General features: G+C 35.6%; 1 protein-coding gene across 1 annotated transcript; it reads right to left on the reverse strand.

Moving 5' to 3' along the window:
* Positions 1–6,071: 6,071 nt before the first annotated feature.
* Positions 6,072–8,603, reverse strand: LOC133866072 (uncharacterized). Its single transcript, XM_062302636.1, has 2 exons — positions 7,044–8,603; positions 6,072–6,947 (listed from the first exon to the last, which is right to left on the reverse strand). The coding sequence occupies exons 1-2, from the start codon at positions 8,601–8,603 to the stop codon at positions 6,087–6,089; spliced, it is 2,421 nt and encodes an 806-aa protein (XP_062158620.1). The 3' UTR covers positions 6,072–6,086.
* Between the last annotated feature and the right edge of the window lie 5,017 nt (positions 8,604–13,620).

The following is a 13,620-nucleotide window of genomic DNA, read 5'->3' on the forward strand; positions in this document are numbered from 1 at the left end:
AAATCTTAAGAAGTCATTTTTTCAAATTTGAAGAGATTCAATATATTGATAAAAAACCAGAAAGCAAACTTTTGAAAATAAAAAATTTCAACTTCAAATTTGCAGTGTTTGTGATTGTGCAATGAATATTGTGTACTTACATTTTTGGCAGCAGTAATAAATGCTTCCCTGTGGCTAATATCCGAATTATTGGCCTTGATCCTTTAGATCTCCTCTCTACATAGGAAAGAAGTTTTGTCTTACATGAGAAATGGGAATGTTATAGTTTGAATATATACAATGTTTTTATTACGCAAAGGATAAAAAGATACCCAAAAGAATCAATGGCAAATTTGTTACTTTATAAACTGATTGTATGTAGATGGCACTCGCTGCCTCTTCTTGGGAGTTGAAATGGAAAACAACAGCTCATGATTAGACAACTCAACAACAACAAAAAAAAAAAACCAAAACATGGGAAGTCACCTAAAAAAAATCTCAATTCATTTGTAAATCCTCAAATTATTTACAAACTATTTACAAACACACCAAAAGCAGCTCACTCTCTATTTTACTTCAACATCAATATTCAAAACAATTATTTATGAACCACCTAAGTGCCTATTGAAAAACTATAAAACTTTTTAAAGAAAAGTGCATCCCAATTAAAAACTAAGGGAATTGAAATCGCGCGATTACTCAGAAAGTAAATATATATTTTTATATATAAAAAAAAAAAGAAAAAAAAAAAAGAAAAAAAAGAATGATGATTGTAAATAATACACATTTATTAAACAATACAAGAATATATAACTCTAGCTTTCTGAAACACTTTTCGATTGATTAACATGTTTTATCAAAATTCTAAAACTTTTAAATTAAAAAAAAGGCATGACTTCGAGCATTCCTAGAAGCCTCACCAAATTTTACTCACCATTGGGGAAAAAAAAAAAAAAAGTTGAATAGTAACATAATTTCTCTTCTTGAATTCAAGAAAGAAAGAAAAGAAAAAAACATTTAGGCTTAATTAAAACTAAAATACACAAAGACTCTTATTCTACACATATGCATGTGAATCTAAATTAGAAGTACATTAAAACAAAATGGTTTTCTTGTGATAATTAAGAGAGATATTAAGCTTAATTGTTCTGCTTGATTGACACATCCAATAAATTAAGCTTAATTTTCTACTTGATTGGCACATCCAATAAATTAAATGACCAATAGAAGCTAAATTTAAAAAGGAGATCGAGCCACAGTACATATTAAAAAAATAATCTAGTAATCCATCAAATTCATTAACAAAATGTAATCATAAAAAAACATAAACATATTCCTTCTTTTTTTTTGGGATAATTTTGAATCACAATAAGCTGGGAATTGAAGTCCCCAATCCTGTTATTTTTTTAGGGAATTTTTCTGTTTTTTTTTTTCTTCAAAATTAGATCGGTAGGGAATTAATTGAACCGGGAACCCTAGAATGTTGAATAAAAATCTTTCAAAATGAAATAAAAAGAGAATGGAATTGAAAAGGTCGGCAAAGAATGGCTGACTTCTCTTTTTTTTCTTTCTTTTTCTTTGTTTTTCTTTTTTTATTATTATTTTTATAAGTACAAGATAAAAAGAGAACAGACATTAAAAAACTAGAAAAGAAAATGATGATGCCTTTCCAAGAAAAAAAAAAGGGGGGAAAAAAGGATCTCAATAAAACAGAAGAAATGAGAATGCAGCCAAAATGAAATCTAATTAAAAACACAGACATATATGCAGTACTCTTAGACGTACATGACAACAAAGACGTGGTTTTTGTGTGATAATCTAGTTGGTGTAGGCAATTTAATAATTTTCTAGTTTCAGAAAAAATAAATTAAAAAAAAAAAAAAACTGAATCAGTCTTGACTGCAAGCCTAAAACGATCACCAACCCCACATGAGATAAAACTACAATTAATCCAAGTTGCTCATAAACTATATTGTGGAAAAGGGGAAAGTTTTAGGTCACATATCGCTATCAATCTATAGGTTTTAGGTGTCACCACACATACTTTCGTCCAAAATTGTCTAACAATAAAATATCCAAATCTCAATTCAAAGGTATCACTGTTTTTACTATTAGCACTAAAATAAAATAAACATAAAATTAAGGGAAAAATACAAAAAAGCCCCCCAAACTACCATCGATTCTCCGGATGGCACCCCAAACTACCAAAGCTTGGATTCCGGCCCCCCAAATTACTTGACCCTTGTATTTTGGCCCCATCCGTCAGATTCAGCCGTCTAACTGGACGGAAACCGAGTCACGTGCGAGTCACGTGACTCATTTTTCCAAAAAACCCGAGTTTACCCCCTCCCCCACGGACTGAAATTCTAATACTTGGCTCTGTTGTCTTGTCTTTTTTTCCCAAAATTTTCGCAATATAGGAGAGAGGAGAGGAGGTCACACGCACGGGTTAGGGCTCAGATACATCGCAGGTCCCAGATCGAACTTGCGGTAGCAGCTAGTGATCGAACTCGGCTTTCGGGTGTTTCCCGTCGTTCCAGCATCCGTTTTCTCCACCGCCGACAAAGCCAGACGAGCTCGGCTTACCAGCATCCGGTTGCTCCTCCGCTGACAAATCCAGCAACCGTATTTGCCCCAGATCCCCAGTAAGCCATTCAATCTTGTTTTTGTGGGGTGTGATGGACAAATCGAATGAAATTTTGAGCAACCATGTGCTTAGTGGGTGCTTGTTGAAATGCCTAAATGGTTTTTTTTTTTTTTTTTTTCCTGTTTGTTGGCTTGAATTTATGTGCTTGAAAATGAAGGGGTAGTTAACTGAAATTTAGAGCAAACCATGTGCTTAAATGGTATATTTTGCAATTTTTTTTTTGCTTGAATTTGTGAACTACCGAGTTGGTATATTTAGGCTTTGTGGTATATTGGTTTTTTTTTGTTTTTTTTTAGCTTGAATTTGTGAACTACCGAGTTGGTATATTTAGGCTTTGTGGTATATTGGTTTTTTTTTTTTGTTTTTTTTTTTTGCTTGAATTTGTGAACTACCGAGTTGAATTTGAATTTATTACTAAGTAATGATAGAGAGGGAGATGATGTAGAAATGTTTGTACCTATGAAGTCTACGAGGAGGCGGCCATCTGAGTCCCTTTCAGCTTGTTTATGAAAGAATCCCTCACCATATGGCGCGCGAATGGGGTCAAAAGCCTTTCAGCACCTCACCTCCCGCACCCAGAACACATAAAACCAAGAACCCACTTACCAATGCTCTCCTAAACTCCATTCTTAGTTCAGTCCAACTGTAGCTCATGCTAGACCACTCTCATTTATAGGGACCAATAACCAGAGGCCTGGCTTAGTTAAGGACAGGGTTTACTGTTATCCACCTACTTTACCTCTTTAATTTGTCGTCTTTTAGCAGTTAAATTTGATCTGTTCAACAGGGTTGACCAACTTGTCCTTGCCCAACAAATGTTCAAACACTTCGAATACACTATGAACTACTCTGTTAAGTGCAGTAAAACATTCCTATTGCAAGCCATTTGTCGGTATGTTATAGAATTTTATTATGAGTGATATAAGATTTGATTGATTGTCATGTGCTTTCTAATGTAGGTACGCGTAAATGTCTACAACGAGTGACTTATCAAGTGGTCCGCCATTATGTAAATGTGGAGTACCTGCACGACTGAGGTACTCTTGGACCTCATCCAATCCCAGCAGGAAGTGGTACGGATGTATTAACTATAAGGTAATTTCTTTCTGAAAGTAGCTTTGTGTTATATTTCATCGTTAGTAGTTTATGCATTTTTTGATTTTTTATTGCAGAAAGCCGGCGATTGTGATTATTTTGTTTGGGCTGATAATAAAATGACTGCATACGAGGAGGGATTAATGAAATATTTGAAAGGAATGGAGGAGAGAAGGCTTTCTGAGAAGGACAGAGTCGATGATTTGATTGATAAAAAATGCGAGGAACATGCCGATAACCTACGTCGAGAGTTAGGGTTGGGCCAGAATAATGGCCAAAATAACGGGAAGATGTTTAGGGCTGCGTTGTTAGTTGGCATTTTGGTGTTAGGCATTTATTTTATTAATTATAGCGGACCTAGAAGTACAAAGTTGATGTTAAACTGACAGTTGTAAAAAAAGTTCAATTGTATGTTTTCATTTTGGATGTTATGCATGTATTTCACCAAGGGCTTCCACTGCATTTATAAACCAACCTCATCAATTTTTTCCCCATTAAATTTGCCTTAAAAATGCTCAATAACTTCATTTCTATTAAAACAAAAACTCAATCATAGACTCTTTTCCAATATTCTGCCCACATCCTAATCCAAATAACTGTTACTTGACCAAAAATTTCAATATTGACCAAAAATCCACTTTCACAATTAATAATGTGTAATGTGTACACAACACCTGCTCAATGAAAAGTGCTCAATATCTATCTATCTTTACAACCCACCATAACATTCACCCAAGTCATAAAAACAACACCTGCTTGTCAAAGAATTACTTACATCCAAACATTTAGGCATCATCCAAATCATCTAAACAACACCTACTTTTCATCAAATTAGGTTCAAATACATCCATCATCTAAGTCATCAACACAATTACATAATTATACATGTTTGTCTAATCAATTACATCCAAACATATCCTTCACATGTATCATCAAAACAACATTTGCTTGTCATCAAAACATTTCTACAATAACACATCCAAACACATCCATAAATTGTTTATCACCAACAAAACCACCCTAATATTTTTGCCATTCCGGCTTCTTCCTCTTTCTCTGATTGGCCTCAAGTACGCCAATTGCCTTCTCCACTGTTGGAATAATCTTTTGACTTCTAGTAACAGGCTTTGATGAAATTGGGTTGAATGGCTGAGAAGACACTGTTGGCTGAGTAGACCCTCCTGGCTGAGAGTCCCCTAATGGTGTAGGGGGTCCATACAATCTGACAGTGTTGACAGTACCTTGAAACTGTAAATTTAAATTAAATAAAAAATGTGAGTTAAAAATTTAAATAAAATTCAAAACTTAGAGAACGAGTGTTTTGATTGCTCACAATAGTTGTTGGCTGTGACTGTGATGGTGTAGGGGGTCCATATAATCTAACTGTGTTGACATTACCATGAGACTGCAAAATGTTGTTAATTAGGTTATACCAAAACTGTCATAAAAAAACAACAGATATAAAAGAACGGTGGATTGAGGGCTTACAAAAGCATTAGTCTGAGGCTGAGGTTGTGACTGAGAATGCGGCTGTACTGACGAGGGTCCATACATCCTTACTGTGTTCACAGTTCCTTGAGACTGTAGAGACACAGTAAAAGTTTTGAACATAATGCAATATAAAAGTAAAAGTTTTGAACATAATGCAATATAAAAGTAAGAGTTCTATTATAGAAGAGTGCTCACAATAACATTGGCATGGGTCCGAGGCTGTGACTGCGAATGCGGTCCATACCCCCGGACCGTGTTGACGGTACTTGGAAACTGTCAAGACAATAAGTTAACAATAAGTTTAGGTGGGGTTAACAATAAATATAAACAACAAAATTATGGGTGTTGCCAGTACTCACCCAAGCATTGGCATGAGGCGAAGGCTGCGGCTGATGCAGAGTATGTGGCTGTGGTTGTGGCTGTGGGTGTGGCTGTGACCGACCAGTTCCTCTACCTCTACCTCTACCCCTACCCCTTCCCTTACCCCTTCCTCTAGACGATGATGCAACAGTGGTTTGTGGGGTGTGATGGACAATTGAGGGCTGCAAAATGTAATGTAAATGATAGAAAAGTTATGACATGACAAACTTATGACATGAAAAAGTTATGACATGAAAAAGTTAGGACATGAAAAAGTAACCGGTTCAGAATCAACTGTAGAATGGTGATTCGGTTCAGTAGATTGCACCTACCACATTAAAAAAACAAATGTCAACATAATAATTAAGCATATCATTGAATACCAAGAAATAAACCCCAAAACTGTCAAAGGAATTTACCTCACTCCTACGAGGTCCTCTATAATTAACTGCTTCTATTCTTATGCGGGGACATGTTCTTAGGTTATGTCCAGTACCCCTACATCTGGAACATCTCATAGTAACCCACCCTTCCTTATCCTGTATTGATTTTTGGGCTCCTCTGGTCCTCTGGTCCTCACTACTCTCGGCCTTCCAGGTTGTATTCTAATCACTGGTGGGTCTACATGCACGCCATTTGTCTTAGTCCACTGTTCTTCACTAGGCATGGGATACACGACATGTTCATATGCCTTTTTCAGCATATCCACAGTATACCAATAAGAAACATAGTCAACAGGGTCTGCACTATCTTTCCATATTGCACATATTGCGTGTGCACATGGGATTCCCGTCATGTCCCATTGTCTACACCCACATGTTCTTCTAACCAAGTTAACCACATGTTGTTTCTGTTTGTCTGTCACTTCAAAAAACCCATCCCCAGCATACACGCAATTGCAATGAGAAGCATCTTGTGAGAGTTCATCTAACCGTTCCAAAATTTTTGGACAAATCCTGCCATCCATTTTTGTAATGCCTTCTCGCTTTTTTTGGTATCTCTTCATCAATTTTATTCTCAACATTTCCATCAACGATATTATTGGTAGATCACGTTGTTTCACAATCCAAGCATTGAAACATTCTGAGAGGTTGTTCACAACTAAATCGCACTTAGGGAAGGTACTGAACCAAGCCCTTGTCCACGTACTTGGGTCAATCTTGGACAGGTAATCATACGCATCCGGACTTATCCGCTTTAGTTCGTCCATTTGTATAAACCACTCAGCCTCTGTGTAAGCGGCAGCCGCGCTCCAGAGCTTCTCCTTCAATGCCAAACCTCTGTGACCTACATCTCTGTAGTTTGCATACAAATGTCTACAACAAATCCGATGCTCAGCACCGGGAGCCACCACTTCCAAACTCGGGACCAGACCCTGCGCAAAGTAAAATTAAGATGTCAGACATAACATTGATTGTATCATAAAAAAAGAATTGACCAATTGATTACAGGAATATGTATGTTACTTTACCTTCTGACGATCAGAAATAAATGTCCATCCCTCTGCAGGGGGGGCGCCAAGATCCGATAGCAAAGTCTCTAAAAACCAAGTCCAACTGTCTTTGACTTCTGCTTCTACCACTGCACAAGCCACTGGATACATCTGATTATTTGCATCCCTCGAAATGGCAGCCAAAAGTTGGCCCTTATGCGGACCTTTCAAGAAGCACCCATCCAACCCAATGATGGGCCTACAACCAGCAAGAAAACCGCTTTTCATGGCGGCTAAGGAGAAGTACAACCTTTGAAATTTTGCGGGCTTATCAGGTAATGGCCTCTCTATTTTCATCATTACGCAACTGCCAATATTTGTTCTCCTGATTGTCTCACAAAAGTCCCACAACTTCTTGTACTGGTCGTTCACACTGCCACGTATCTTGTCTTTTGCAAGTCTTCGAGCCCGATACAACCTATGCTCCTTCACATCTACACCCCATCTTTCTTTCACTGTCTCTACCATTGCCTTTACAGGCATGTTGGGTTGTGCTCTGAACTTCTCAATCAACTTATCTGCAATCCAAGACGATTTCAAAATAGAATTACTGTGTTTCCTCCTACATTTGTGTACGGACTGAACTGATCGAACTTCAAAGGATTCCTCATCCTTGCACTTGCGCCCATAAATCCTATATTTGCAACGCGTATCACTGCATACCACTATACATTTCGCAAGGTAATTCCTCCTAAACTTTACATCCTTCCCCATGTTTACATTAGTCTCTCTAACTGCATTTCTGAAAACCTGGATTGACGAAAATTTTTGACCCACCACAAACTCTGTGTTACCCATGTCAGCCATTTGGAACTCAGAAGGCTCTGTCACATGTCTCCTCTGGGAGGTCACCTCATACTCATCATCACTTCTGGGAGGAGATGTAAGAATGTTACTGCGTGGCATGTCTGAGTTTGCATCTTCATCATAATCAAATCCACTGTTAGTATGGTCGACTCCCCTACCTTCGTCTTCATCACCTTCCTCTTCATCACCTTCCTCTTCACCCTCATCACTTTCATCGCTCTCTTCGCCCCCCCTCCCCATAGATGGCCCAGGAACATCATCATGAACATCATCATTATCCACAAACAGATCCGGTTCATTTACCTCTTCCCAATATGGATCGTCACGCTCGATCCTAGAATACCCCCTCTCATCATCATCATCGTCATTATCATTATCATCTTCATCATTACCCTCATCAATGTCAGGTATGGAGGCATTAAATGAGTTGATGTACAACTCAACAATTGGTAGACCCAAGTGGGCTTGAACCATTTCATTTACATCAAAGTTTGATGTGATTAATTTCAACCCATTTCGAAGAGTACACCCTGGCAGTAAGTAATAAATCAAGTCCCCGGATTTGTACCCATATCTTTTAGCAATATCCTCTACAACTGAAAATGACACCCTATCATGTGGAATGACATCCGTCTTGTACACATCAACATCTCCCCCAACATATGAATTCATGAACCTCCTATCTATATGACCTCCATAATGCACCTCAAATACGAACTCTTGTGTAGCCATCTTCAAAACAAAACATAATAAATAAAGAAACAAGCAAATTGAATATCAAGTGAAAAGATGTGCACATGTGGGTGACAAGATATTTTTCAAACTATTCTAAATCAAACACATTGAGTTATTATTATTTTATTTATTATGATTTTTTTTTCCTAAGTCTTTTTTCCTCTTTTTTGTTTTTTCCCAAGTATCCTAGACTAGATATCAGCCATTCAACCCAATTTCATAAAATGCAAGCAAACTTATTTTAAGGAAACCAAGAGTGTGTGTACAGATTTTAAGGAACCAACAGTGTTCGTAAAAACATGCTCCATTTTCAATCACAAGCCCATAACAACTGACCAATTATTTTCGCATTTACAAAAGTCAATTTTCATTCAAGGGGACAGGAAAGTGTGGACAAGGGGACAGTGGACAGTGGACAACTGACCCACGGCTGTCTCTTAGGGGACCACTAAACCCTCAAAACAATTTTCTTATGCAAACAAAAAATGGGACCAGCTAAACAAACGAATCATATGCAAAAATGGTGGGCTCCCAATATACAAACAAGAATCATAAAGTGTGGTAGGTCCAACAAGTCCAAATTTCGATCCTAGATTGCAATAAACAAACAAATGCCCATCGTTTTCCATGAAATATAAATAAGGTGTCGGGGGGTGTCGGCATTTAGGCAGTGGGTACTTACAAACAATATTCGGAAGAGATTTTGTCAGTTAATGAGTTAAAGGACCGAAGGCGATGTTCGGAATAGATTCGGCAAACACCCGTCTCCTCCCCTTCGACAGTGTCGACCAACTTAGGAATGGCGTGAGCAGCGGCGTGAGCAGCGGCGTGAGCAGCGGCGTGAGCAGTAGCGTGAGCGGCGTGAGCAGCGGCGTGAGCGGCGTGAGTGAGCGGTGAGCGGCGTGAGTGAGCTTGAGCGGCGTGAGAAATGAAGCAAACCCTAGGATTTTTGATTTTATTTCTGTCCGATGATTTCTCACAAATGAAGCGTGAGAAATGGCATAATCGTAATTTTTTTTGTATTTTTATTTCTGATTTTCTCAGTTAATAAGTTAAAGGACCGAAGGACATGTTCGTAATTTCAGTCCGTGGGGGAGGGGGTAAACTCGGGTTTTTTGGAAAAATGAGTCACGTGACTCGCACGTGACTCGGTTTCCGTCCAGTTAGACGGCTGAATCTGACGGATGGGGCCAAAATACAAGGGTCAAGTAATTTGGGGGGCCGGAATCCAAGCTTTGGTAGTTTGGGGTGCCATCCGGAGAATCGATGGTAGTTTGGGGGGCTTTTTTGTATTTTTCCCTAAAATTAACCTCTAAATAATAACAGATTCAAATCCCAATTCAAAGGATTACAATTTTTTTGGGAGTGAAACGTACAGATAAATAAACATAAATTAATCTCTAAACAATAAAAGATCCAAATCCCAATTCAGATCAAAACGAGATAGAGAGTGAGAGAGAGACCTGAGAGAAAGAAACTGTTTTGATGGAGCGCCGCTTTTCTTTGCTTTCTTTGCTTTTTTTTTTTTTTTTATTCTGCTTCTTAAACTATATATAACAAACAAGTTTTGGTTTGTGCGGGAAAGTCTCCCGCGTGCAACTAGTGGAAGTTGTGTTTCTTTTACCTTTTTTTTTTTTTTTTTTTTTGGTGGTAAATAGCCTAGTTAGTCGTGAATGGGAGTACTGCATGCCAGATTCCATTAATTAGAATTGCTTTATGGGTTGGGTGGTTGGCAAACTTTGGCCTTTTTTTTTTTTTTTTTTTTTTTTTTTTTTTTTTTTTTCCTTCATATATATATATATATAAAATTTCTTTATTAATATTTTTTTTAAAAAAAAAAAAGACTAAAGTATTCTTATAAATTCCAAAACAAATAAAAAAAAATTAATTGTTTACAAAAATTTAAAAAATTACAATGAACCCCCTTGGTTTTTCAAACTTTTTTTTATTTTTTTATTTTGTTATAATTATAATTTCTTTTTTTTTTCTTTTTTTTCTTTTTTAATTTTATGAAGCATATTTTTGTCATTGAGAGGTTGACATTGACATTTTTTTGTAGTTTAGATAAAACATTGACAATGGATCAATTTGAGGGGGTATGTGTATTTTTTTCTAAAAAATATGTAAGTTTGTTATCAATTAATTATTTGATCGTATCACGATTAATCGGACTAATGTACAAGGATACGACAAAATCCATATATTATTATCATTATTGATCGAACTAATGCATTAGGATAATATATAATTCATATACTCACGATCGATCGGAGTAATGCACTAGGATCGATAAAATTTTCTATCGATTGGAGTAATGCAGTACTAGTAAAACAAAGTGGGCAGCCACCCACCCTCGGCCACCTCTGGGGGTGGCCTAGCAACCCCCACACCGGCAGCCACCCCTTTGTTTTATTCATTTTTATTTTTTTAAAAACAAATATTTATATTTTATTTTTTTCATATTTTTTTTTATTGTAATTGACACGTGTCGACTTTTTATTGGGTATGACATGATTGACTAACAGAATCTGTTAACATAGTAGATAGAAAATTGGCCTAGGAGTGATTCGTAATTATTGTTTACTACGATGACCTCTCATGAACTTTTTGAACCATAAGAAGTGAAAAATAATTATGGCCAACCCCAGGGACCAACGATACAATTATCCATTTTCGCAAAAACCATGCCTACCGTCTGCTATTTCCAGCAACTTGTTCATTGTTCCCTTTTACTTCATTTTCCTCTTTACAGATCAATTAATCTTCATATCAAATGGAATAAAAAAATCAAACAACTTCTTGAACTCAAACCATTCTCTCGTCCAACTCTGTTTCACCTTCAGCTCTATTGCATCGGCAATGGGTTTTTTTTTTTTTTTTTAAAAAATTTTTATTTTATATATATATATATTTTAATAAAAAAGAAATTATTAATTTAAGGTGATTTGGCAAAAAAAAAAAAAAAAAAAGCTAAACGGTGTCATTTTAACTGATGTGTCAATGCCTGTGGATAAATGGTGACTCTACCTTACAAACGTTGTAAAACTGGACGGAAAAAACACGAAATGACTATTTTTCAAATTCGCGAAATTAAAAACTTAAGGAATGAGTGATATTTTTTTAAAATTAAAAAGTGAATGAGTGATTTCAAATCTTGTGTTATCTCAAGGATTTATGATACATTTACAAAAAAATTAAAAAAAGAAAAAAAGAAAAAGAAAAAGAAAAACTACACTTAACCTCCCAAAGTTTCACTCAAACTGCAATTTTACCTCTAAAGTGAAAAAAAGTTGCAATGGACCTTAACCATGTTTCCTAATTTAGTAATGTATCCAAGTCTTCCGAAAAAAAAAAAATAAATAAATAAATAAAAATTATTATTATTATTATTATTTTTTAAAATTTTTTATTTAAAAAAAATTATTATTTATTTAAATTTTTTATTTAAAAAAAGACAAAAATATCCCCAAATGCTCCGGAGCCACCCCCAATTTTTTATTTTTTATTTTTTAAAAAAGAAATTGATCTTTTCAGTGGTATTTTCGGAAGAATATGCTACATGGCAAAATTATGAAACTTAGTTGGGGTCCATTGCAACTTCTTTTTTTTTTTTTTTTTTTTTTTTTTTTTTTTTTTTTTCATTTTGGAGGCAAAATTGCATATTAGATTAAACTTTGGGGGGGGGGGGGGGGGGTAAAGTTTAGTTTTTCCAAAACAAAAAAAATTAAGTTAAATACACGAGATATTAGCAACGATGTGTTGTCGCTAATTTGATTCAAATTAATATAATTTGATTCAAATTAATATATTATTTATGGATCATTTTAGCGACCACAAAGTCGTCGCTAATAAGCTAAATATTGTCACTAATACTTTTCACGTGGGAAAAAAATTACCGCCACAATAATAACGACGACATATTAGCGACGACAATTTTGTCGTCGCTGATGTTCAAACTTTTTTTGACATTAGCAACGACCCCAAAATGTCGTCGCTGATAAGTGACTATTAGGGACGACTTATGGGTCGTCGCTAAAAAATTGGTCGCTGAAGACCATTTTTCTTGTAGTCGATAGTTATAGGGGAGTTTCTTTAAATACATACATAGGGGTACTATATATTATACGAAATTTCACTAATTATTACATAATCCTCCTTTCTTACCTTCTAGCTATTTTAAAGCAAACAATATATCCCATCATGCAACTATTTCGATATCTCTCTTATTTTTTCTTCGGTTAGCCTTCTACGGTTCTACCATCAATTATTTATTTATTTATTTGTATTCTCTAATTTTTGTTTCCTGGTCAATTAAATTGTTTTTCTTGAAGAGTCGTTTTTTTTCTTTTTGATAATTAAATTGGGATATATATCTGCAACGGGCATAGAATTGACTTGAAGTCAATAAATAATAATCAATGACATGGAAATTGCCACGTGCAAAAGAAGCATAAAAAAATATGCACAAATGCACAATCGAAGGCGGCTTGTTATATATATATATATATATTACAAATTTTTTACAAAAGTGGTCCAAAAAGCGAAAAATACAAAAAAGAATTTATGAATATAGTTCCACGCCTTGGGAGTTGGGGCAATCGGGTCATCGAAGTCGACCACCATTACCCTCCAAAAGATGGCGGCTATTTTCTATTTTAGAGAATAAAAACGTATTAATCTCCCTTAAACACACTATTAAACTACTATTTTGTGACATTTTTCTCCGAAACAACAATTTCATTCCAAAAGAACACATTTAGTAGTTGTTGGCTTTATATGTTTTTTTGAATTGCGCTGCTCATCATCTCTTCCTTTGATAGGGAGGCTTGATTGATGATTTCCTCTCACATTTGAAGTGTTGCTCCTGTGCCCTTGTCGAAAAATATCGAGAAATAGAAGATTAAATGATTAACTTTATTTATTTTTATTAACTTAAATTGGTTAGATAATTAAGTAATTTAAGTGATAATTTAACCGGATTTTAATTAAATTTTAGCCATACAAAGTGATAGAG

Source organism: Alnus glutinosa, chromosome 4, assembly GCF_958979055.1.
Source record: "Alnus glutinosa chromosome 4, dhAlnGlut1.1, whole genome shotgun sequence".
Lineage (NCBI taxonomy): Eukaryota > Viridiplantae > Streptophyta > Magnoliopsida > Fagales > Betulaceae > Alnus > Alnus glutinosa.